Below are 24980 nucleotides of genomic sequence, written 5' to 3' on the forward strand. Positions count from 1 at the left end.
TGGTTAATAGCATTTGCTAATTTCCGTGATGTAAATACTCCTTCCATGGCTGATTTCAAGCTACCAACGTGCTGTCAGTGAACACAGAGTGGGGAAGAGGTACTCAGAGGTACTCAGTAGCACAGTTTGTATAGTATTTCCACAGTAGAGATAAAGTAAATGTAAATAAGGTCAAGAGTAGATAATAGTGAAATGTAGTAAAATAATTAGGAAGTAATGATTTTTTAGTATTTATTACCTTTGTTTTTAAAAAAATTTATTCAATTATAAGCTTATACAATTTAATATTTAATGGCGGTTCGTGTTTAACAGCTGGCTCACAGAATTCCTAAAAGTTTGACAGTTAGCTCTTGTCAGCCTGAATGACCAGCTACACACTGCCCCACCCCAAACTCCACTTTATGTTAAATTTTTATTATTTTTATTAAAAATTAAAAAAATTGTAATACAATTTTTAAGGCTACTTTCCATGTACAGTTATTACAAAATATTGACTATATTCCGCCTGTTGTGCAATACGTCCTTGAGCTATCTTATACCCAGTAGTTTGTACCTCCCCACCCCCACCCCATATTATCCCCCTGCCACTGGTAACCTCTAGTTTGTTCTCTGTATCTGTGACTCTGCTTCTGTTTTATTCACTAGTTTGTTGTATTTTTCAGATTCCACATATAACTGATATCATACAGTATTTGTCTTTCTCTGTCTGACTTATTTCACTTAGCATAATGCCCTCCAAGTCCACCCATGTTGCTGCAAATGGCAAAATTTTGTAATTTTGTTCTTTTTTATGGCTGAGTAGTATTCCATTGTGTGTGTGTGTGTGTGTGTGTGTGTATGTGTGTATGTATACATGTATATACACACTAAATGTATATACATACACCACATTTATATATAATGTATGTGTGTATATATATATATATATATACACACACATACACACACCATATTTCCTTTTTTTTTTTTTTTTTTTTGGCTGTACCATGTGGCTTGTGGGATCTTAGTTTCCCAACCAGGGATTGAACCCAGCCCCTCAGCAGTGAGAGCACAGTATTCTAACCACTGGACCGCCAGGGAATCCCATATACCACATTTTCCTTATCCATTTATCTGTTGATGGACACTTAGGTTGCTTCCATGTCTTGCCAACCCCAAACTCTACTTTGATGCCCCTCAAGTCAGGGTGGAGTGGGCTTTCCCACCCTGAGTGCTCTCAGAAAAGGCCATTTTCCCCCCACCTCAGAGTTCTCCTAATTCCCCAGTCCTCAGAGACCTGTCTCTTGATGTCCTGAGCTCTTTGGTACCTCTACTATCCCTCTGTTCCTCATCTTAGCCCCTCCCTTTTCATCTTACAGGTGGACAGGGTCATCGTCTTTGGCCAAACTACAAATGAGAAACTGATAAATGCAGCCAAACAGCTTTTCTGGCAGCACGTGAATCCCAAGTGCCTCTTTGTTGGTGTTCTCCTAAGAAGGACAGGTTACCTGTAAGGGCGCTCACATTCCTTGCCCAGTGCCAGCAGATAGAGATCCATATTTCCCGTCTACCTCTACTAAAGCGTGGGACACTCCCACTCACCAGGCCCCTCCCCATTTCTGTCTCTTACCTCTATTGCACTTCAAGTGCTAGAACCTTCTCTGAAGTCTTCAGGCTGGCTCCATACCCCTTCGTGATGGTCCACCCCAGTCCCAGCCTAGCACAGAACCCTATTAAAAGTGCACAGGTAGGGTGTCCATCCTAGGATGTTAGGGGCGGTGACTCTGTGTTCTTGGCACTGTTTCTGACTGGTAGTGACTACTCTTCCTTTACCAGATACACAGATTTGAATCCCAATGACGTGACACTCTCAGGCTGCACTGACGGGATACTGAAGTGAGTACAGGATGGACACTGGAGAGGTTGGGGGCTTTGTTAGAACATCTTTTAGAGATTATCTGTGGCCTCTGCTCTGTTCACTTCCTTTTTTTAAAATAAATTTATTTATTTTATTTTTGGCTGCGTTGGGTCTTCATTGCTGCGTGCGGGCTTTCTTTAGTTGCATCGAGCGGGGGCTACTCTTCGTTGTGGTGTGCGGGCTTCTCATTGCGGTGGCTTCTCTTGTTGTGGAGCATGGGCTCTAGGCGCATGGGCTTCAGTAGTTGTGGCACACGGCCTTAGTTGCTCCGCAGCATGTGGGATCAGGAATTCCTGGACCAGGGATCGAACCCATGTCCCCTGCATTGGCAGGCAGATTCGTAACCACTGCACCACCAGGGAAGTCCCCACTTCCTTTTTAAAGCAAGATAAAAGTTTATTCCTCTTTTACAGCTGTAAAAGGCATGGCAACAGCACAGTATTACAGGGACCTGGGCATCTTCTATCTGTTGCTCTACCATCCTCAAATACTCTGCTTCCACCTCATAGTTCATGATGGCTGCTCCAGCTCCAGCCATTATTTTTGTATTACATCTAGCAGGAAAGGAGAAAAGGGGACATGGGAGATTGTGCTGTTTGCTTTTAAGGGAACAACTCAAGAGTTGGTCACGTCACTTCTATTCATTCTCTGTGGCCTCTGTTCCATTCCGTTTCAGAGGAAATTCCATGTTAACTTTATTTATTTATGCCAGATCCAGAAATCTTTTAACTTTGTTTTTCTCTGCGCTACTAGGATTCCCATTTATTTGTTTTTTTCCCCTGTCTTTTCCTTTGGATGCCACCCATTGCCCCCTACTCCTGTTAGGAAGCCTCATACACTTCCCTCCCTCTCCAGGGAGCTTTCATGGCTGGTACAGAGCTGATCAAGCCCAGACTGGAATAATCTTAATCTTTACATCTTCATTCAGCCCAGTCGCCCCTGGCTCAACAGAAAGCCTCTGATAGCCATGCACACAGCAGAAGAGGCTATAACTGGGTTTCTTCTTTGTTCTTTCATTCCTGTGGTTCTGCTGCCTCGCTTATTTTAAGTCTACATTTACTGTTTATGGTCATCTTCTTAAGGAGCTCCAGTTAACTGGGTGAACCTAATCTAGCCATATCTTTGTCCCCTACCCCCTTGGAAGATCTTCCTGATTCTCACTCTGCTATTTCGCTCTCATTTATTTTGTCACGCTTTATGTCAGGTTCATTGCAGAGCGTGGGGCCTCCCGCCTTCTAGAACATGTAGGCCAAATGGACAAAATATTCAAGATTCCACCGCCCCCAGGGAAGACAGAGGTCCAGTCTCTTCGGCCACTGGAAGAGAATACTCCAAGCCCCTTGGCTCCTGTTTTCCAGCTTGGGTCAGTCTGTGTTTTATGCCTTTGTGAATTGGGAGGGGCTTCAGTCGAAACCTAGAGAAACTCAGGTGACTGAAATTCTGACTGTAGGGATGCTGCTTGTTCTATTCGCTGAGGAATGCCTCCTCTTTCCCAGGTAGGGGTGTCTCTAACACAGACGGTGAGCATGCCCATTTCTCTACTAGGGAAAGGGGTTAGGATGCAAGGCGCGTGGCAGGCACCAGGGCTCAGGCAGAGGGCTCAGGGGCGCAGGCTCTGGCTTTTCCATCCTGGCTTTGCCACATAGTAGCTTGAAACTTGGGCTAGTTGCTTGATGTCTTAAGCTGTAGTTTCTTGATCAGTACAATGGAGGTAATGCTTGTGCTTACCTCACAGTGCTGTCATGAGCATTTCATGGGCAGAGTGTAGGTGCGTAATAATTATTGCTGACACAGGAGGGGTGCCCGAGAAATGGCAAGTGGGTTTATTTATTTATTTATGTTTGGCCACGCCGCGTGGCACGTGGGATCTTAGTTCTCCGAACCTGCGCCCCTCGCACTGGCAGTCGCCAGGTGGGGTTTAATTTCTAGGCTCTGCAGTTGAGGTTACAAGCAGGTTATTCTCTGGAGGCCTGCTGGACTCCCCCCCCTGCAGTCTGCTGTATCTGGCTTGTCAGTGCTGAGGAGAGGTCACAGCCCTGTGTGTGGAGCTGGGCTGTGGGCTGATCCCTGGCTTTCCTGCAGATGGCGCAGCGTCCGGCTTTTCATTTCCTCCACTTTCCGGGACATGAATGGGGAGCGGGACCTGCTGCTGAGGTCCCTGCTGCCAGCACTGCAGGCCCGAGCGGCCCCCCACTGCATCAGCCTTCATGCCATCGACCTGCGCTGGGGCGTCACCGAGGAGGAGACCCGTCGGAACAGGTATGGGGACCACAGAGAAGAGGGGCTGGGTCGGCGATGAGGGGCTTGAGTTGGGGAGCTGACCTGGGCAGGGCTGGGGCTGCAGGGTGGCTGAGTGCCAAGGGTACGGGGTGCTCTTTGGATGCCATCGGTTGTGAGCCAGAGCCCCGTCTCCCTGACACGACGCCCCCATGACCATCCTGCAGGCAGCTGGAAGTGTGCCTGGGGGAGGTGGAGAACTCGCAGCTGTTTGTGGGCATCCTGGGCTCCCGCTATGGCTATGTTCCCCCCAACTACAGCCTCCCTGACCATCCTCACTTCCTCTGGGTAAGGCAGACAAGGTTGGGGCAGGGATGCGAGAAGCCTCGGTATGTCTAGAACCCTGGGACTCTGCACAGGCAGATCCTTGAGACTTGAAGTGAAACACAGGTAGGAGGTCCTGCGAGTGATCAAGTCCTAGATGAGGGAATTCCTTTGGGAAATACCTCTGGGTTGGCCATGGGGTGCGAAGAGGTAAGTGGTAGGGCTGATTAGGCTTTGCCGTCAGACAGAGCTGGGTTCTGATCTCCCTTCTGTCATTGTGCGGCTTTATGGAAAACGGTTTATCTTAATCTAGCCTCAACTTCTTCATATATTAAAGAGAAACAGTGATGTCTACATTGCAGGGTTATTATAAGAATTAGAAATCTATTTTTTAAATGCTCAAAAAAAATGCTCAACATGTGAAAGGCATTCAATCAACGTTAGCTATTAGCTGTATTTTATTGGCTTGTATCTGGAGGGAGAGAGGAACATTACTGAGATGAAGGGGCCCTGGGGTCTTGGCAGGTCTCAGAGGAGGGGTTCGTGTGACCAGGGCTGAACCTTCCTGCTCTCTGGCCTCTGCCTGCAGGCCCGGCAGTACCCTTCAGGTCGCTCTGTGACGGAGATGGAGGTGATGCAGTTCCTGAATCGGGGCCTCCGCCTGCAGCCCTCTGCCCAGCCTCTCATCTACTTCCGGGATTCTAGCTTCCTCAGGTACCTTCTGTTGCCTCCAGGCCTCCGTTTCCAAAGAAGGCCAGACAGGCTCGGTGGACGTGTCTTCTGTCCATAACATTCAGAGTACAAGAGGGGGACCTAGAATGGAGAAACAGGGACCAGAGGGCTTGCCTTGCAGCACCAAAGCAGCCTTGCAGGAGATCTCCACTTGAGGGGTTTCAGGGAACCACAGCCAGGTCTGGTGGTTGGGGATGGAGAGAGGCTGGGGTCTGAATCCAGCCCCACTCTTGGGGTATCTTTGGTGGTCAGCTCTGTGCCAGATGCCTGGAAGTCTGACTTTATTTCTGAGTCTGAAGAGGCTGCCCATCGGCTCTCAGAACTGAAGAGCTACCTGAGCAGACAGGAAGGGATCACCTGTCGCAGGTGAGCTGGGAGAGGTAGGGAGCACCTGCATGGAGCGAGGTGGTGAGGGGGGCCCGGCCTGCTGTGACCCTGCTTGTGCTCGCTTTGCCTACAGATACCGCTGTGAGTGGGGTGGTGTAGCGGCTGGCCGGCCCTATGTTGGGGAGCTGGAGGAGTTTGGGCAGCTGGTTCTGCGGGATGTGTGGAATATGATCCAGAAGCTTTATCTACAGGTCAGCAGGAGCTCTGGTGGCCAGGGGAGTGGAGAGGGGGTAGGGTGGGCCGGATAGTCCTGGGTGGGAGGTAACTTGGTGGGGACACAGTGAGTTTTAGGTCTGGGGTCCTGAGGAGCATGGAAGTATAGATAGTCACTGCCCCATGTGTTCTCAGCCTGCGGCCCAGCCGGAGCAGCCAGTGCCCATCCAGGATGATGACTTGGTCCAGGCCGCCTTTCAGCAGCTGAAGAACCCACCGAGCCCTGCCCGACCACGCCTGCTTCAGGACACAGTGCAGAAGCTGATGCGGCACCAGGGGAGGCTGAGCCTGGTGACCGGGCAGTCGGGACAGGGCAAGACCACCTTCCTGGTACAGAGTCTCAGAGGCCTGGACAGGAGGGAGGGCTGTGTGAGCTCAGGAGGGCTAAGGAGGTGGGAAACAGGGAGCTTGTGCATGTGAAATGTGACCGTGTTTTCTGGTCTCTTCCCATGCAGGCATCCCTTGTGTCAGCCCTGCAAGCTCCTGATGGGGCCCCGGTGGCCCCCTTAGTCTTCTTCCACTTTTCAGGGGCCCGCCCTGACCAGGGTCTTGTCCTCATCTTGCTCAGACGCCTCTGTGCCTATCTGCATAGCCAGCTGCAAGAGCCAAGTGCCCTCCCCAGCACGTACCGGTGTGTTTCTCCCCCACTTAGCCCAGCCTTGTTGATAGCACGTGACACCACCCCTGCCGACCTTGGTCCTCCTCCTCCATACACAGGGGCCTGGTGTGGGAGCTGCAGCAGAGGCTGCTGCCCAAGTCTGCTCAGTCCCTGAAAACTGGCCAGCCTCTGGTGCTGATCGTCGATGGGGCCGACAGGTTGGTGGACAAGCATGGGCGGCTGATCTCGGACTGGATCCCTAAGACCCTCCCCCGGGTAAGTGTGAGAAGGAGGTGGGGTGGGACGCAGTAGGGAGGGGGACCTCTCCAACAGCCTTCTCCTCCTTTTCCTTCAACGCTTTTACCCCGTTGCCCAAATCCCACAGTGGGTGCACCTGGTGCTGAGTGTGTCCAGTGATTCCACCCTGGGGGAGACACTCGAGCAGAGCCGAGGTGCCCATGTGGTGGCCCTGGGGCCTCTGGAGCCATCTGCCCGCGCCCGGCTGGTGCGAGAGGAGCTGGCCCTGTACGGGAAGCGGCTGGAAGAGTCACCTTTTAACAACCAGGTTGGGTGTAGGCCAGGGCGGGTGGGTGTGTGGGGTGAATCTGGGGGCTGGGAGAACCCTGGGTGCTGAAGCTAGCAGCTGCCCACGCAGACCAGCTCCTTCATTTTCTCAGCCGAGGGAAGTTGTCAATAAGATAACTGCGATTCCTTATAATGTCACCCATTCCTTTTCTCCTGGTGAATGGCCTCTCCAGGGCCTGTCCGGGCGAGGGCAGGAGAAAGCTGTGGCTGTCGAATGGGGTAGGCTGAACCACGGGGGGTTTTCTGAAAGCGGAGCTGGCTGGCTAGAGCAGTGCAGGGCAGGGATGGCTGTGTCCTGCGGTGATGCCACGGGTCTCTTCCCCGGTGGGGGCTCTTAGAGGAGAAGCTGCCCCGCACTGGGCTTGGTGCCAGGACGGAGGGCAGCGGGTGGAGGGCTGGCTGTGGGCAGGCTCTCTGGTCCCTGTGCTGAGTCCTCTGAGTCTTCAGATGCAGCTGCTGCTGGTGAAGCGAGGGTCAGCCCTGCCCTTCTACCTGCGCTTGGTCACTGATCACCTGAGGCTCTTCACGCTCTTTGAGCAGGTCAGTGGAGGATGTGAACGCTCACTCTTCATCTTCTAAGTCCTAATCCCACTTCCCAGTCTCCACTCAGCCCCTTGCATCCCCATCCCTCCCCTTCTCCCACCCTCATCCTTTGCCATCATGTGATCACCCATTCCTCGTCCACACCCCCCAGCCCTGCTTCTCTCCCACCAGTGTCGCTCTTTCCTTGTCATCCCTTCCCACGGTTTTTTCTGCTGTCCCCTCCCCTACACAACCAAAGCTGCTTCTCCCCCTCCCCTGACTGACTCAGGCCCCTCCCTGTCCCCTCCCAGGTGTCTGAGAGACTCCGGACCCTGCCCGCTACTGTCCCTCTGCTGCTGCAGCACATCCTGGGCACCTTGGAACAAGAGCATGGCCCTGATGTCTTTCCCCAGGCCTTGGCCACTCTTGAGGTCACACGCAGCGGTCAGTACTTGGAGTGGGCTCAGGGGTCGGATGACCTTCAGTTCAGCTGGGGCCTCAGCAAGCGGTGCAAGGAGGGACTAGGTGTCATGGGGATGGGTACATTGCGTGGTTTAGGGCCTCAGAGAGCTTGGGTTTTTAGGTCTGACTGTGGACCAGTTGCATGGAGTGTTGAGCGCATGGCGGATACTTCCCAGGGGGACCAAGACCTGGGAAGAAGCAGTGGCTGCTGGTAACAGCGGGGACCCCTACCCCATGGGTTCGTTGGCCTACCTCGTCCAGAGTCTGCGCAGGTATAGGTGCCCCCAGCTGAGCTCCCACTAACTTCTGTGCCTCCCTGTCTTTGAGCCAGGGCCCCATGTGATCCTCTCTTCATCCTACCCTTCCCTCCGTATAGCCCCTGACACTTGTCTCCCAGACCCTGAATGGCTGTCACTCAAGTTACCACTGTTTGAGGTGGGAATGGGAACCCACAGCTGTGCCAGACGCTCACTTACAGGCCTCCTCCCTCTTGTCCTGCCTTCTCTCCCTCACACGGGATCAGTTTGCTAGGGGAGGGACCCCTGGAGCGCGCTGGTGCCCGGCTTTGCCTCCGTGATGGGCCCCTGAGAACAGCCGCTAAATGCCGCTATGGGAAGAGGCCAGAGCTGGAGAAGACAGCACACATCCTCATCGCAGGTGACTGTAGCCCAGTTAACCCCCGGGACACTGACCGTGGGACCTGGCGCTCCACATCGGCTGGCCCTCTCACCTGCTACCCCAGGGGGTGGATGGCTCTTGCTGTAGCCTGAGGGATGTGATCTTTGGAGATGCTTCAGGGCCAAGCCTGTCTCATTGTCTGTTCCTGTGACCCACACCTGCAGCTCAGCTCTGGAAGACGTGTGACCTTGATGCCTCAGGTACCTTCCGAAGTTGCCCTCCTGGAGCTCTGGGAGACCTGCCGTATCACCTGGTTAGTCCCCAGACCCTACAGGCACCCTCTCCCAAGGAACTTCTTTGGCTCTTCTGAGACCCCTCTCCCCCGTGACCGCCACCATCATCCCCACTGCCGTTATCACCCCCACCCCCTTCCCAAACGCCGTGTACCTTTCTCCTTTCAGTTTTCCTGCCCTCGTCCTTCAGGTCCTTTGTCCCAGCTCCTAAGTCTAGGTCTTAGCTGCACAGGCAGGGTCCAAGACTAGACTTCCCTCCTCACCAGCCTCATCACATCCCTCATGAATCCAGTCTGACTTTTCCCAGCTCCAGAGCGGGAACCGTGGCTTTCTTGCAAAGTTCCTTACCAGTCTCCACGTGGTGGCCGCACACCTGGAACTGGGTCTGATCTCTCAGCTCCTGGAGGCCCATGCCCGCTATGGTGAGATGAGTTACTGGGTGGAGTCTTCTCCAAGCTGTGGCTCCTGGGTGTGTTCATGGGGGGGCCTGCTCAGAGGGAGGTGTAATGGAAAGAACAGTTGAATTTCTGTTCCAAGGTGAAGAGGCCAAGAGGGTAAGCAAGTGATTCTCGGGAGACCTTTTGCTTAGGTCTCTTAAACCAGAGGCTCTCACACTTTATTTAGTGGGCCTACAATTACCTGGGAAACTTGTTGAAACTGCTGATCCCTGCATCCCCAGATTCTGGTTTCCTAGGTCTGGAGTGGGACCCAAAGCTTTGTCCTTTTAACAGATGTTCCTGATGTGGTACCAGAGGGCCACACTTTGAGACTTAGCATTTTAGACACATCATATGATTGACTTGGTGCTGGGGTGAATGGGGGTCCAGGCTGGCTCTCCAGTGACACCCCACATCTCTTCTATAGCTTCCTCAGTCCCTGACGAGGAACAGAAGCTTCCTGAGGCTGATGTTGCTGTATTTCACACCTTCCTGAGGCAGCAGGCTTCAGTCCTCAGCCAGTACCCACTGCTCCTGCACCAGCAGGCAGCCAACCAGCCTCTGGACTCGCCCCTTTGCCTCCAGGCCCCCCAGCTCTCCCAGCGATGGCACCTCCAGCACATGCTACGTTGGCTTAATAAACCCCAGACCATGAGGGGCCAGCAAAGGTAAAACCCTTGACCCCAGATGCTGGCAAACCTGCCAGAGAGCAAGCTGCAGCCCTCTCTGAAACTGGAGAGTAAAGAACAGACCGCAGTCACCATGGAGAGGGGGATTCAGGCCCAGAAATGCAGAAACGAATTCCCATCCTCTTCCTTCCCCTCATTCCTCATCTCCTCCCTTTCTTGCTGTTCTTCCTCTAGCTCCAGCCTGTCCCTGGCAGTTTCCTCATCCCCCACAGCTGTGGCCTTCTCCCCCAGTGGGCAAAGAGCAGCTGTGGGCACTGCCAGTGGGACGGTTTACCTGTTGGACCTGAGAACCTGGCAGGTACGACACGCAAGGCAGGGTGGGATTTACCTTCAGAAAAGCCTCACTGTCCCGCCCCAAGCCCGAGGCAAGCCAAACCCACCTGTTATCACCCTATTTGATTCAGCAACTTTACTTTCCTCACATCAGATCACAAGGGCTTGGTCAAAAAAACCAATCCCACAGCAAATGCTTGCTGTATACCTGCTTTCCAAGGCACCGTACTAAGCACTGCAGGGAACGCGGGGCTTAGGACATTGTCTTTGCCCACCAGGTGGTCAGTTTTGTTGAAAAACAAGGCACACAAGGTAAAAAGGGAACCAAAACATAGCCATGTGGCATAGGTAAGAGCTAAGTGAGTTGTGCAGTTACTGGAGGACATAGGATGGAGAGGGGGAGGGGTTCCGGGTCGAGCGAGGAGCCCGGGTGAAGACGCTGGGGGGATGTTCCCTCTAAGTTGCTGAGAACAGTGGCAGCAGAGTGTGTGTGAGACAGGGCGGTAGTAGGTTAGGCTGGAGAGGTGGGTTCTGCAGCCACAGCCGCCGTCTCCTCTTCCGCCCATGTCAGTGCCCCCCGCCCCCCACAGGCGTGTGTGTGACGTCATTCCCGCCTCAGAAGCACCAAACCTTCTGTGACTCGGGGTTACGTATGGGGTTTGAAGTGAGGGGGACGATGTGACCTCACTTGGATCGTGAGGTCCCACTTGAAGCTGTTCGAGCTTGGCCTAGGTCTGGAGTAGGGCCCAAAGCTTTGCACTTTTCACAGGGGCTCCTGCTGTGGAGCCAGAGGGCCAGAGTTTGAGACTTAGCAGGGAGTGTGGAGAGCTAAGGGCTCCAGCCCTTCTAGCCATTGCCTCCTTCCTGGTTGGGGCTCGGAGGGGCTGGACATGGAGTGGTCAGGGGAGTGTCCTGAGGGCGCTTCCCCGCTCACTGTCACAGGAGGAGAGGTCTGTGGTGAGTGGCTGTGATGGGGTCTCCTCTTGTTCGTTCCTCTCCGACAACGCCCTCTTTCTTACTGCCTTTGACGGGCTCCTGGAGCTCTGGGACCTGCAGCACGGTTGTCGGTAAGGGGCTCGTCACGTCTCAGCGGGAGGGCCGTCCCTGTTTGTTGGAAGCCCAGTGGGGGAGGGGGATGAGGAGGGAGTCTGTGGCCCGGGGCCCCTGACCTTGTCTCCCTGGGATAGGGTGCTCCAGATCAAGGCTCACCAGCACCAGATCACCGGCTGCTGCCTGGGCCCAGACGGCCGGCTTCTGGCCACCGTGTGCCTGGGGGGAGGCCTGAAGGTAACGACCAGGGGGCTGTGGTGGTGAAAGCGGCCCTGAACTCGGAGTCAGCCCTGTGAGGTTGTTCTCCTCAGCGCGGCAGAGGCTCTGGCGTCCTGGCCTGCTGAGGGCAGGGGGTTGGACAAGGTGGCCCCTGGAGCTCTGGGACTGAGCAGCTCAGGCATCTGTGTTCAGCACCCTGAGTCCTCCTCCCCGTCTCTCTCCTCCAGCTGTGGGACACAGTCCGCGGGCAGCTGGCCTCCCAGCACACCTGTCCCAAGCCCCTCAACTGCATCGCTTTCCACCCAGAGGGGCAGGTGATAGCCGTTGGCAGCTGGGCTGGCACTTTCAGCTTCTTCCAGGTGGATGGGCTCAAAGTCACCAAGGTGAGAGGAGCCGGCTGGCCCTGGGGAAGGAAGCGCGGGAGGGTGGGAAATGGCGGACGCCTGCATCCTGGGTCACTCTTGGTTTGGCTTGAGAGCAGGGCCCTGACGTTCCAGTTTCTACTTCTCCACGCAGGAACTGGGGGCCCCAGGAGCCTCTGTCCGTGCCTTGGCCTTCAGTGTGTCTGGGCGGGCTGTAGCTGTGGGCCGGCTGGACGGGATGGTGGAGCTCTGGGTCTGGCAGGAGGGGACACGGCTGGCTGCCTTCCCTGCGCACCATGGCTTTGTTACTGCTGCCCTTTTCCTGCGTGCTGGGTGCCAGTTACTGACGGCTGGAGAGGATGGCAAGGTCAGGTTACAGAGGGCTGGTGGTGGGCTATGAGGAGGGGGGTGCAAAGGTGTGGGACTATTTGGGGGAGGGTGACGCCTTTGCCGAGGAGTCTGGAGGAGCTTGTGCTACAGGGAGGGGGTGCGGTGTGTGCACAGTAGCTCTCGGAGACGAGTCTCTGGAAGGAGGACTTTAATGGGGGGTGGGTTATCTTTAAGCCCCTTTCTTGGCCCTCAGGTTCAGGTGTGGTCCGGGTCTCTGGGTCGTCCCCGTGGGCGCCTAGGTTCCCCCTCTCTCTCTTCTGCCCTCTCCGTGGCCCTCAGCCCAGATGGTGATCAGGTGGCTGTTGGGTACCGAGCAGATGGCATTCGGATCTACACAATCTCTTCAGGTACTGGAGGGAGAAGGGTTGGAGTGTCTGAGCCTGGAAAGGGCCCCTCTCCCCCAACTCTGGCCCCCTTTCCAAGCATCTTACGCTGTTGTTGTCCCTCATTCTCTAGGTTCCCAGGGGGCTCAGTGTCAAGCGCTAGATGTGGCAGTGTCTGCACTGGCCTGGCTCAGCCCTAAGGTGTTGGCGAGCGGTGCAGAAGATGGGACCCTGCAGGGCTGGATGCTCCAGGGAGGCTCCCTTCAGTCCCTCTGGCGCTTGTCCAGACACCGGAAGCCTGTGCTGGCACTGGCCACGTCCCAGGAACTCTTGGCTGCTGCCTCAGGTACGGCTGGGCAATGGGCAGGGTCGTGAATCACTGTTCCTTTCAAATATGCTGACACCTTTCTTCAATTTGTATGTATATGTATGCATGAAAATACACACACCTATATAACTTTTTTTTACAACTTGCAAAGTGCTTTTAAATGCATTTATCTTGCATAATCAGTCTAGACTGTTTCTTCTTGTTCCCTAACCCTGATTCTGGGACCTCTTTGTAATTCCTGTCACCCTTTGAGTTTCTACCTAGTGGGGGATTTTGCTGTGTAAAAGGGATGGGTTTCCCTTAGGAGAAGAGAGAGACGTTAAGGTGAAAATGGCCTTAGTCCTCTCTAGGTAAGAGGCTTGTTCAAAGTGACACTGTGCACTTTAGAAGAGGAGGGTGCGGAGGTGCAGTCGGGAGTTAGAAGGAGACAGCCGCAGAGCCGGAGCTGGGAGCGCCTGGCATTCCTGTCCTGTGCCCTCACATGGTGACTGGTCCTCGTCCAGGGCCTGGGTGGGACTCACGGCGTCCCTCCCTTGGAGCTGTGCCCTCAGACATCACCTTCAGCCCCCATGATTGCCTTTGTCTTTGGCCTCCCAGGCCTGTGTCACTTCCTCTTTCAGAAAATCTTCCTCTCTCCCCATTTCTAATGCAGAGGACTTCACAGTACGGCTGTGGCCAAGGCAGTTGCTGGCTTTGCCACAAAAGACAGAAGACTTTCCCTGTGGCACTGAGCTCCGGGGACACGAGGGCCCCGTAAGCTGCTGTAGCTTCAGCACTGATGGATGCAGCCTGGCCACCGGGGGCAGGGATCGGGTGAGCTGCAGGGCCCTCCTCCCCATGAGCCCCCAGCCCCTCTGGTCCTGGATTCCTGAGCAGCTCACTTCCCACTGCTTCCTCCAGCTTTTTGCTTTGCTCAGTGGCCTGTATGGGATCTGTCCACCCGTCCTCCTTTGATATTCCCCCTTTCCTTGAAATTTTTTGCCTGAGATGGCCCTGGTGTTCCTACCTCTGTCCTATGGTCCTGATGGCTTCCTCTCTTGGGGCCTGTCCAGAGTCTGCTCTGCTGGGATGTGAGGACACCCAAAGCCCCTGTTCTGATTTGCTCCTTCTCTGCCTGTCACCGAGACTGGGTCACTGGCTGTGCCTGGACCAAAGACAACCTCGTGGTGAGTGAAGGGGTGGGCGGTGGCACAAAGCTCAGCAGGGTTCCTGGGGGAAGACAACACATCCCACCTCATCCTGTTCCTAATACCCAGTTATAATATAGTATTATAGTGTTAATATAATTTTCTAACACTCAGTATAATAGTTCACGTTTATTGAGCACTTAGTATGTGCCAGACATTGGATTAAGCCCTTCGCATATATGGCCTCATTTAGTCTTTACAACACCCCATAAAGAAGATACTACTATTCTCTCTATTTCATAGACAAGGATATTGAGCTCAGCTAGATTAAAGACCATTTCCAAGGTCATGTAAGTGAAGAAGCTGAGCCAGTAAACTTTATGATAAGAAAGCCCATGCTCTTAACAAGAACACAGAACTGTCTCCCCAAGGGCTTAGGATGCCCTGTCCCTGCAGGTAAAGGTACTGCTATGATTTCTTTGGTCCTAAGTGAAAAATGGGTCTCAAATTATGCACTCGGCGTTGGTAAAGCCTAGTTTTCCAACGCAGAGTCCCTGTTGTTCTCAAAAAGAAATGAGTAGCAATTGAATAGACTTGTCATAGTCTGTCCTACCCCTGACTTCTAGGCAGCTAGATCTCTCCTGAGCGTTGCAGACTTCTCACCTCTGTCGGGGTGAGACAAAGTTGTTGTTGACTGACATTATGTTAATAACAAGGACAATAGCTACTATTTATTCGATGCTCACTATGTACCAGGTATCCTGCTAAGTCCTTCAGCCCCATATCAGTAGGTACACTGTCATTATCCTAGTTGAATAGATGAGAAGCCTGAGGCCCAGAGAGATGAACTTGCCCCAGGTCACCAAGCAATGAATGGTGGAACTAGGATTTGAGCCCAGGACAGCCCTTGCTGTTAATCACCAGGCTTACAGCCCTCCACCCTACGTTACAAGTATAGAGAAATGCTGGAGGGATGCTGATTATTCTACTCCTCTGCCCTCTGACTCTGCAGGTCTCCTGCTCCAGTGATGGCTCTGTAGGACTGTGGGACCCAGAGTCGAGACAGCAGCTTGGTCAGTTCCTGGGTCACCAGAGTGCCGTGAGCGCCGTGCTGGCCGTGGTGAGAAGGCAGTGGAGAGCTCACTGGGGGTCCCTGGGAAGGTTAAGGGGGCTTTGGGAGACTGGATGCATTGCGTATCTAATCCCAAAGGCAAAAGGAGTATAAAGAGTGAGATGCTTGGGCCTGAATTAGAGCAGGATTAGGGTATTGAGGCTGAGGGTTGGTGTGAGGGTAGGGAGAGCATGAAAACACAGCATCTCAGTATCATGACCTCGTGGCATGATGGTAGTCCTGAGCCTCCCAGCCCCACTCTCCGGGGTGTCCTCATTCTTTGACATCTTCTAGGCTCTTAATGCTGAGCCCACACCTCTGTGGCGGGAGTCGTAATTCCCATGTCCCGCTCAGTGTGACTCTTCTCTGATCCTGTGCTCTGGGGCAGGAGGAGCACGTGGTATCTGTGGGCCGAGATGGGACCTTGAAAGTGTGGGACCATCAGGGTGTGGAGATGACCAGCATCGCTGCTCACTCAGGACCCATCAGCCACTGTGCAGCTGCCCTGGAGCCCAGTGCAGGTAACGAAATGTCAGCCACCTTCCCGTCCCCGCTGTCTGTTCCCTTCTCCCCTTCTCCTGACTCAGTTTCTGTGTCTTATCAGCTGGCCAGCAGGGGTCAGAGCTTCTGGTGGTAACTGTGGGATTGGATGGGGCCACACGGTTGTGGCATCCACTCTTGGTGAGTTCCCTGAAAGGCCTTGGGTGGGGGCAGTGGAGAGGGTATGATGGGACCACATCCTGTTGTGTCACCTCCCCACTGTTCCATCTCCATCCTTTCCTCCTAGGTGTTTCAAACACACACCCTCCTGGGACACAGTGGCCCAGTCAGTGCAGCTGCTGTTTCAGAAACCTCAGGCCTCCTGCTGACTGCCTCAGAGGATGGTTCCATACAGCTCTGGCAGGTACCTGAAGAAGCAGGTGAGTGAGGTGTGGAGAGACGCAAGGTGTGAAAGGGGGGGTGTGTTAGTCGGACCCAGAAGGTCAAGGGTAGCCTGCTATCTCCTCTTGTATCCCAACAGTGGTCCAGCTCCTAATGAATCACTTCCTTTCTTCTCCAGATGACACATATATACCCAGGAGTCATGCAGCCATCACTGCTGTGGCCTGGGCCCCAGACGGTTCTATAGCAGTGTCTGGGAATCAGGCTGGGGAACTCACCTTGTGGCAGGAAGCTAAGGCTGTGGCCACAGCACAGGTGAGTTGGGTCAACTTCAGTTCTTTGTTTATGTGAATTCTGCTCTGGCTGTATATCTGATGGTATGTGCCGGGGTTAGAGGTTGCGTAGATGCCTGGGATGGGGAAGAAGGTTAATCCTGGTTCCTCAGAAATACTGAAATAAACTTGTATTCACTAGGCTCCAGGCCGCATCAGTGCTCTGATCTGGTACTCAGCACACACCTTGATTGTTGTCAGTGCTGATGAAAAAGTCAGCGAGTGGCAAGTGGAACTGCAGAAGGGTTCAGCACCCAGAAATTTCAGGTGAAATGAGGTGGCTGGGTTAATGAATACAGTTACATCTGGGATTTTGCTCAAATCACTCCCTTCTACTTCTGAACTAGGTCAATAGGATGTTAGTAAGCAGGAAAAAGTCACTGGGAAATTGTTTTCTGCTCCTTATCATGTGAATTTAAGTAATAATTATCAAGTGCCTACTTTATGCTAAGCTCTGGGCCAGGCAGTGTGAACCAGATTGAAATTAATTTTTAACTAAGGGAGCTCGAAGTACAGGAATGTGCAGATAAGTAAACTGCCAACAATATGCAGAGTGATTACTGCTATAATAAAGATATATATATATATTTTTATATATATATTTTTTATATGTATATATTTTATATACATATATGTAAAATTCCTGGGGCTGCAGAATTTAAGAAATTTACTGTTTACAAAAGAGTTGCTATTTGAGATTGGGCTTAGAGGATGAGTAGGAGTTTTCTGAATCAGTAAGGGAAGGGAATGGTGTTTTTAGGAAGAGGAGGTAGCATTAACAAAAGGCATGGAGGCATGAGAGTGCATGGTGTGTTCTGAGTATAGCTCAGTCTTTGGGTTCTTGGTGCGAGTGGTGGTGGGGAATTGGGTTGAAAAAATAAACTGGGGCCAGGCTGTAGAGGGCACAGTGCTAAGAATTTTGAGCAGAATAATTATCTGAATTTTAGAAAGAGAACTCTAGTGGCCACATGGAGGATGGTTAGTAGTAGAGAGATACTAAACGTAGGGCGACCACATTTACAGCTGATGCTCTAGTCCAGGGAAGACAGAACGTGAGCCCTGACCTGGGCAGTGGGGATGAAAAGGAGAGATAAAGATTTCGGCATGTGTTGCCAGTAGACTCCACAGTGCTTATCAGTCAGTTGGAGGTCAGGAGGGAAGGAAAGGACAGGAATGTTAGAGATTCCTGGTTTGAGCAGATAAGGTGATGATGGTATGATGAATACTAATATAACAAAAACAGAAAGAGGAACACAATGTGTGGGACGGTGATACATTTTGTTTTATACTTTACTCCTGAGGAATTCATGGGGAACTGAGAGAGGTGGACTAAAGTAGAATCTTTCTCTGTCCATGTATCCTGTTTTGCACTATAGTCTTCACCTGAACCGAGTTCTGCAGGAGGACTTAGGGTTCCTGACAGGTGTAAGTCTGGTCCCTGACGGTCACTCCCTCATCTTGGCCAAAGCAGATTTGCAGTTACTGCACATGAAGCCAGGTGATGAGCCCTCTGTAATCTGGTAAGATCCAAAATGTTTTCTCTTGGGCTGGAGAAAGAGGAAAAGTGGGTTAGTGGCTACCCTGAGTTTGGGTCTAACTAGAACAAACATCGGGGTCTTACGGAGAGGTGTTCCTGGGCTTAGCCTCTTTCTTTCTTATAAACCAGGAGAAGCTATTCAGAAGATCCTATAATGTTGTCCACCCACCAGGACTATGGTGTGTTTGTCCTGCAGTCAATGAAACTTAGAGTTCTTTCTTTCTCAGTAAGTTCTGTCTGGGTATGTGTTAAAACAAACATTTGTCCAGGACCAATGTTTTAAAGCCTTGGGGCCATGATGGAGGATAAGAGGAAGGAAGGGAAAAGCAGTTGGTTCCAAATCCCCTTCTCTTCCTTCAACTGTAGCTCTACTTAAGAGCATTTTATATTGGGTTTCCCTGTAAGATTTCACTGATACTAAAAAGGATTCTAGTGTTTAAAAGAATCGTGGGAAACCATAAACCTAGTTTTTTTAATTGCATTTTCTTCATGTCTGTCTTGGCTTGCCACTGTGAGTATTAGCAGTGTCTGGAACAGTACGGATATATCTCATAGCCATTATGTGGGGCGAGAGAAGCCAGACACAAAAGAGTACATATTACATGATTTCACCTAAATGAAGTTCAAGAACAAGCAAAACTAATTTATAGTGACAGAAGTCAGAATATTGTTAGCTCTGGGGGTGGTGATACTCTGGTATTGACTGGGAAGGGGCATGAAGGCAACTTTCCAGGGTGATGGAAATGTTCTACATCTTGATCTGGGCAGGGATTACATGGATGTATACACGTGTAAAATTTTATCAAGATGTCCATTTAAGATTTGTGTATCAGTACTTTACTGTATTTAGGATACGATTTTAAAAAATCTTGACCAGCCCAGAGCAGAAAAGAGTTGCTTTGTCTGGGCAGCAGTAAGTGATACAAGTAGGCTAATCAAAATGATCTATCCTTTCACAGAGCCAAAAGGAATTAGGAGAGTTTGAAGAGTGCCCGGAATTTGATCTGAGCTTAGAGAATCCTAGTAAGACCCTCATATCAGTAACTCAGGCCAAACCTGAATCTGGTGAGTGGTGATGGGAGGGCCCAAGGAATCCAGAGGTGGCCTAGGGGAGGATGGTGGATCCTTCAAAGTCTAAGACCTGGCTCAAACTCTGCCCTTGAAATGGCAGAGTCCTCATTTTTGTGTGCCAGCTCTGATGGGACGCTGTGGAACCTAGCTAGATGCAACGTTGAAGGAGAATGGACCACAGATAATATCTGGCAGGAAAAAGTAGAAATGCCTGAAACCCGAACTCCAGAGACAGACGCATGTGTATGTGCTGACACGTATACCCGTCCAGCAGTCCCACAGCTAAAGACACGGCAGCGTAGAAAGGTGAGTTTGAGGGAAAGGTCACAGACGTTGGGGAGGAGGCTCTAGATCTGACCCAGCGGACTTCTCTGCTTCCTTGTCTGAGGAGGGTCCACTGAGAACTCACCACACCTCTTCCCCTCCCTCCCTAAGATTCACACGGGCTCTGTCACAGCCCTCCACGTGCTGCCTGAGTTGCTGGTGACAGCTTCAAAGGACAGAGATGTTAAACTGTGGGAGAGACCCAGTATGCAGCTCGTAAGTGTGTGTGTGTGTGTGTGTGTGTGTGTGTGTGTGTAAGGAGGGCTAAAGGGATGTCATAGAGCAAACTTGGGGTAAGAAAGGGCAAAAGATCAAGATTGTTTTCTTCTGTCCTTCTTGCAATAATGTGCAACTAACCTGTTTCTAAACAAAAGTCATTGGTGTGAGACAAATAAGTTAGTAAGGAGGCCCTAGGCTTGTAGCCCACATCTCCCGTTTTTGTTCCCATCGTAGCTGGGCCTGTTCCGATGTGAAGGGGCAGTGAGCTGCCTGGAACCTTGGCTGGGTCCTAACTCTACCCTGCAGCTCGCAGTGGGAGACACGCAGGGCAATGTATACTTTCTGTCCTGGGGATGAAGATCACTGCTCAGGGCAAAGAGACCGCTTGTGCTAGAGATGCAAAGCCTGAAGACACCAGTGGCTACGTTCTTGATACAATTATATAAATAAAAGGTCAGAAAATCTCACATGCAGTCCTGCCTGTGTTCTTATGTGGATTTGGACCAAGAGGGAAGAATATGGATGTTCTTATGTTTCTTTTCTGATTTAACATTAATCCTTACTAGAACTGCAAGAAAGTGAACCAGATCTTTAGTATTCTTTGAAATTATGCTTTAGAATTCTTGTGTCATTTTCTGGCCCCAGGACCGAAAGGTATGACTCCTACCAGGAGGAGGAATGAAAGTGATGTTGACCAGCACTTAGTTTGAACAGAAATCTGAAGACCTCTCACTTGTTCAAGGAAGAGCAAGAGAAGGAAGAATGAGTCACTTGTGCCCTGGTCAGGGTATTTGCAAAGAACTGGGATAGAACCAGGACAACACTAGGTTCCTGTCACAGAAACAGCCCCATCTACTCAGAGCCAACTGCCCAGGTGAGAGGTGAGAAGCCAGGGCACTGAGAGCAGAACGTGTCTTCTGGCTTTCACAGCCTCTGGCAGGGCAGCGGCAGCCACTTGACTTGGAAGCATTAGTCGGTATAGTAATTTGCATTCTTGGAGGAGATCACAAAAGGGTATCCCTCTCAAATTGAAGTTCATAAAGATAAAATGAGTTGAAGGGTGGAACAATGCCTACACAGGGACTTGCTGTGGACTGTGACCGTCTTATTTTCCTATAATTCTATTTTATGGGAGAGGAAGTTCCCTGAGGCCCTTTCTTTCTAAGGGTTAAGGAAGGGTTAAGGGTCTTTGGTGTCCAAGAAGTCGAGGACTTGTGTCTGATAAGCCAGAGCTATTACAGGATTTTATCCTGGGTTGGTAGCGTTCTCTCAGAGACATATCACTGCACTCTGGTCTAGAGTTTTCTGGATTTAGGGAGTTGAGGGGTACTCAGTTTTATTCTTACTTTGCCCTGATTCCAGATTTTACGTGGAGAAATCACCTGAAGGACTTTATCTTATTTCTACCAATGCCTCATATTCTCTCTCAGCCTGAGGATAAAGACATAAGGAATGCCATCAGCTAGTAAGTTTTAATCATAGGTCATGCTTCTATCTTTTCTCACATGCCTCATGCAAGGGCTCTAAGTATACCTTCTAGACTACCTGCTCTACATGAACCTTGTGACTAGAAGTCCAAGTTAAGGTAATTTGAAACTTACGATTCATAATACTACCCAGAAATGCTACAGAGAACCATGGCACAGCGTCATCCTGGAAGTCACTGGTTTCAATCTTTTGCCTTTTGTTTCCCTGAAAGCATGGGCCAAGGACAGGAGGAAGCCCTAGATGTCTGTCTGCCATGCTCTAAAAATTCTACAAAGGCACCCCAGCTGAGGATGGAGGAGTGGGGCTGGAGAAAGTAAAGCCTACCTTGTTCAGTAGACTCAACTTTGTTTACCAGGTCCGCCTGAAGGGAGTGATCTTTCTTATCTTGGAGATACACAGCCAAAGTATAATTGCTGTATAATCTTCTTCTGTATAATCTTCGCTCAGAAGTATAATCTTCTGAGCGAAGAACAGGTTCTAGGTGACAGTAAATACGTCCCCAAGGGAGTTGAAGGGAAAATCAATTTAGGTTTTACGTTAAATATTTTCTGAGTTCTTATCATTAAACAGTTTCAGTGTCTCCCAGTGCCTGGATGAGTTCAATTATAGTCACTGGATTATAGGATCATAGGACATTGGAGCAGTCTTTTCTTCTTCAACCCACAAAAGCACCTTTTTCATGTGTCAGTTTTTAACATCTGTTTTTACACATCTATGCACAGTTTGGGTTTTTTTGTTTGTTTGTTTGTTTTGGCCATGCCATGCCGCTTGTGGGATCTCAGTTCCCCGACCAGGGACTGAACCTGGGCCACAGCAGTGAAAGCCCAGAATCCTAACCACTAGGCCATCGGGGAACTCTCACCACAATTTGTTTTTGAAATCTAGAACATATCTATTCAAAGTTTGGTTTGTGGACCAGTGCTATTCCACAAATTCTTGATGGTTCATTTTCCTGGTACTTCATTTTTATTATATTTTACGAAAGTATTGTTCCATGACAGGTCAGAAATTTGTTTTAACAAGACTGCTTCCCTTTCCCCATCTGTAAAATAGGCAGAATAATATTGCCTATTTTTTAGGGATGTTGTGAGGATTAAATGAGTTAAAACATGTGAAACACTTAGAACAGTAGTTGACACTTACATGGTAAATGTTCAGGAAGTGCTCGACTGTTCTTTTCCTTATCCACTAGTGCAAGTATCACCTTGTTATTCTTTCCCAAAAATGTCTTGGTTATTGGTATATATTTAATCAGTCAGATGAAATCTGGACTCAATTTTTCAGTTAAAATATATATATATATATATGGGGAACTGATAGAATTTTTAAAAAAGAAAAAAAAAACCCACTTGTTGGCTCTAAATCTACCTGGAAATAAAACATATCACTTCCACTCATATTTTATATACGTGAGCAAAGCAAGTCACATGGCTCTGCCTACTGTCAAAGGGGAGGGAAGTGTCATCCTACCATGTATCTGGAAGAACTAGGAACCAGATACACAGTTATACCCTCAAAGAACCTGTGTTGATGCTTTTCCAGTAGAATGGCTCTTAGTCCTTTTTTAAAAAAGATCAGTTAAGATTTACACAGAATATTCCCACATACCCTTCTTCACCCAGCTTCCTCTAGTGTTACCATCTTACATAACCAAAAAATTAACATTGGTACAATATTATTAACTACATATGTGATTCGATTTCCTCAGTTTTCCCACTAATATCTTCATTTTGTTCCAGGGTCCAATCCAGAATACCACATTGCATTTAGGCATCATGGCTCCTTAGTCTAATCCTTCAACTGTGACACTTTCTCAGACTTTCCATAGTCTTGACATTCTTGGAGATTTCTGGTCGGGTGTTTTGTAGAATATCCCTCAGTTTGGCTTTGTCTGCTGTCTTCTCATGAACAGACTGAAATTATGAATTTAAAGGAAGAATACAAGAGATGATGTGCCCTTCTTGTTACATCATATCAAAAGCAATGATATCAACATGACTTACGACTAGTGGTGTTAACCTTGATCACTTGTAAGGCTGAGGTGATGTTTGCCAGGTTTTTCTTACTGTACCTTCTCCATATTGTTTGTTAGAAGCAAGTCATTAAGTCTAGCTCACACTCAAGGGGAAGGGGATTAAACCTCTAAGAGGGAGATATATCAAAGAATTTGTGGTAATCACCACAAAATCAATAAATTTTGAGGTAAGTTTTTTTAGACTATGCAAATATTCTGTTTTCACTGACTTTTTAATATTCATCCATCAATCTTGCCTGAGCAATTATTACTGTGATTTTCTAATGATGATTTTCTATTTCCCTCAGCCCTTCTATATTAATTGAAATTCTTCTAAAAGGAGTGTTCATCCCCTCCTCCCCACTTATTTATATATTGAGTCATTCACATATCAGTATGGGCTCATGAATATCCATTTTACTGTTTGGGAGCCTGTTGCATTTTATTACTTAAACTTCATAGTATGTATATGTCAATGCAACTTTTTTTGGCCACTATTTATAAAGGAAAAATATATATCACAAAAATTCAGTATAGCATTTTTAATTGAGATATAATTCATTTTCACCTTTTTTTTTTTTTTTTCTGGCTACACTGCACAGTATGCGGGATCTTAGTTCCCTGACCAGGGATCAAACTCGTTCCCCCTTCCCCGGAGCCTTAAGCACTGGACTAGTGCTGTTAGGGGAGTCCTGTTTTTCACCCTGTAATTCAGTGGTTTTTAGTATATTCCAACACTGCAACTATCACCATTAATTCCAGAACATTTTTATTACCTCCAAAAGAAACATTGTACCGAATCACTCCCCTCTCACCCCTTCCTCCAGCCACTGGCAATTGCTAATCTACTTTTCATCTCTATGGATTTGCCTATTCAAGACATTTTATATAAATGGAATCATACAATATGTGGCCTTTTGTGTGGCTTCTTTCACTTAGCATGTTTTCAAGGTTCATTTGGTAGCATGTATCAATACTTTATTCCATTTTATAATAATAAACAATACAATAATAATAATACAATATAACAATAAATAATACAATAATATTCCATTGTATAGATACAGCATATTGTGTTCATCCATTCATCAATTGATAGAAATTCTGGTTGTTTCCACTTTTTGGCTATTATTATGTTGCTATCATCAGTCACGTACAAGTTTTTGTGTAAACATTTCTTTTCAATTCTCTTTACATACCTAAGGTCAGGATTAGTAGATCGCATGGTAACTGTATGTTTTAACTATTTGAGGAACTGCCAAACTATTCTCCAAAGAAGCTGAGCCATTTTACATTCTCACCAGTAACATGTGAGTTTTCTAATTTGTCCTCATTTTCACCAATACTTGTTATTCTTGGTCTTTTTAATTGCAGCCCTGCTAGTGTTTGTCAAGTGGTATCTTGTGATTTTGATTTGTTTCCTTAATATTTAATGATGTTGAGCATCTTTTCATGTGCTTGTTATTGGGCATTTGTATTTCTTTGGAGAAATTTCTATTCAGATTCTTTGGTTGGTTTTTAACTGGGTTATTTATCTTTTTTTTTATAAATTTATTTTTTATTTATTTTTTTGGCTGCGTTGGGTCTTTGTTGCTGCGTGTGGGCTTTCTCTAGTTGCGGCGAGCGGGGGCTACTCTTCGTTGCGGTGCGCGGGCTTCTCATTGCGGTGGCTTCTCTTGTTGCGGAGCAGGGGCTCTAGGCATGCAGGCTTCAGTAGTTGTGGCTCGTGGGCACTAGAGCGCAGGCTCAGTACTTGTGGCGCACAGGCTTAGTTGCTCCACGGCATGTGGGATCTTCCCGGACCGGGGCTCGAACCCGTGTCCCCTGCATTGGCAGGCGGATTCTTAACCACTGTGCCATCAGGGAAGCCCCTATTTATCTTTTTATTGTTGAATTGTAAGAGTTCTTTATATATTCTGGATACTAGATCCTCATCATGTTATGATTTGCAAATAT

At 49.5% G+C, this 24980-nt stretch overlaps 1 protein-coding gene across 6 annotated transcripts in view; it reads left to right on the top strand.

Annotated features, from left to right (window-relative positions):
* The window catches only part of TEP1 (telomerase associated protein 1), a 40406-nt gene extending 20417 nt beyond the window's left edge, over positions 1 to 19989 (top strand). The window contains exons 16-55 of one of the 6 annotated variants that reach the window (XM_082384902.1): positions 1359 to 1489; positions 1816 to 1875; positions 3102 to 3260; positions 3980 to 4156; positions 4342 to 4462; positions 5028 to 5152; positions 5423 to 5536; positions 5631 to 5748; positions 5906 to 6100; positions 6226 to 6401; positions 6488 to 6644; positions 6754 to 6933; positions 7401 to 7493; positions 7787 to 7919; positions 8059 to 8209; positions 8461 to 8594; positions 8780 to 8868; positions 9156 to 9270; positions 9713 to 9953; positions 10149 to 10272; positions 11190 to 11314; positions 11435 to 11534; positions 11744 to 11899; positions 12033 to 12245; positions 12462 to 12615; positions 12725 to 12937; positions 13572 to 13732; positions 13972 to 14085; positions 15059 to 15166; positions 15546 to 15678; positions 15762 to 15838; positions 15945 to 16077; positions 16218 to 16354; positions 16514 to 16638; positions 17748 to 17891; positions 18038 to 18134; positions 18868 to 18973; positions 19080 to 19285; positions 19415 to 19519; positions 19757 to 19989. In XM_082384902.1, the coding sequence (XP_082241028.1) occupies positions 1359 to 1489; positions 1816 to 1875; positions 3102 to 3260; positions 3980 to 4156; positions 4342 to 4462; positions 5028 to 5152; positions 5423 to 5536; positions 5631 to 5748; positions 5906 to 6100; positions 6226 to 6401; positions 6488 to 6644; positions 6754 to 6933; positions 7401 to 7493; positions 7787 to 7919; positions 8059 to 8209; positions 8461 to 8594; positions 8780 to 8868; positions 9156 to 9270; positions 9713 to 9953; positions 10149 to 10272; positions 11190 to 11314; positions 11435 to 11534; positions 11744 to 11899; positions 12033 to 12245; positions 12462 to 12615; positions 12725 to 12937; positions 13572 to 13732; positions 13972 to 14085; positions 15059 to 15166; positions 15546 to 15678; positions 15762 to 15838; positions 15945 to 16077; positions 16218 to 16354; positions 16514 to 16638; positions 17748 to 17891; positions 18038 to 18134; positions 18868 to 18973; positions 19080 to 19285; positions 19415 to 19519; positions 19757 to 19879 (5523 nt within the window). In that variant the 3' untranslated portion in view covers positions 19880 to 19989. Of the gene's footprint in view, positions 1 to 1358; positions 1490 to 1815; positions 1876 to 3101; positions 3261 to 3979; positions 4157 to 4341; positions 4463 to 5027; positions 5153 to 5422; positions 5537 to 5630; positions 5749 to 5905; positions 6101 to 6225; positions 6402 to 6487; positions 6645 to 6753; positions 6934 to 7400; positions 7494 to 7786; positions 7920 to 8058; positions 8210 to 8460; positions 8595 to 8779; positions 8869 to 9155; positions 9271 to 9712; positions 9954 to 10148; positions 10273 to 11189; positions 11315 to 11434; positions 11535 to 11743; positions 11900 to 12032; positions 12246 to 12461; positions 12616 to 12724; positions 12938 to 13571; positions 13733 to 13971; positions 14086 to 15058; positions 15167 to 15545; positions 15679 to 15761; positions 15839 to 15944; positions 16078 to 16217; positions 16355 to 16513; positions 16639 to 17747; positions 17892 to 18037; positions 18135 to 18867; positions 18974 to 19079; positions 19286 to 19414; positions 19520 to 19756 lie in introns of those variants that run through there. The other 5 variants (XM_082384903.1, XM_082384904.1, XM_082384905.1 and 2 more) reach the window with 5 other exon arrangements.
* Positions 19990 to 24980: the final 4991 nt, after the last annotated feature.

The sequence above is a fragment of the Balaenoptera borealis genome, assembly GCF_965194805.1.
Source record: "Balaenoptera borealis genome assembly, chromosome: 3".
NCBI classification, from domain to species: Eukaryota; Metazoa; Chordata; class Mammalia; order Artiodactyla; family Balaenopteridae; genus Balaenoptera; species Balaenoptera borealis.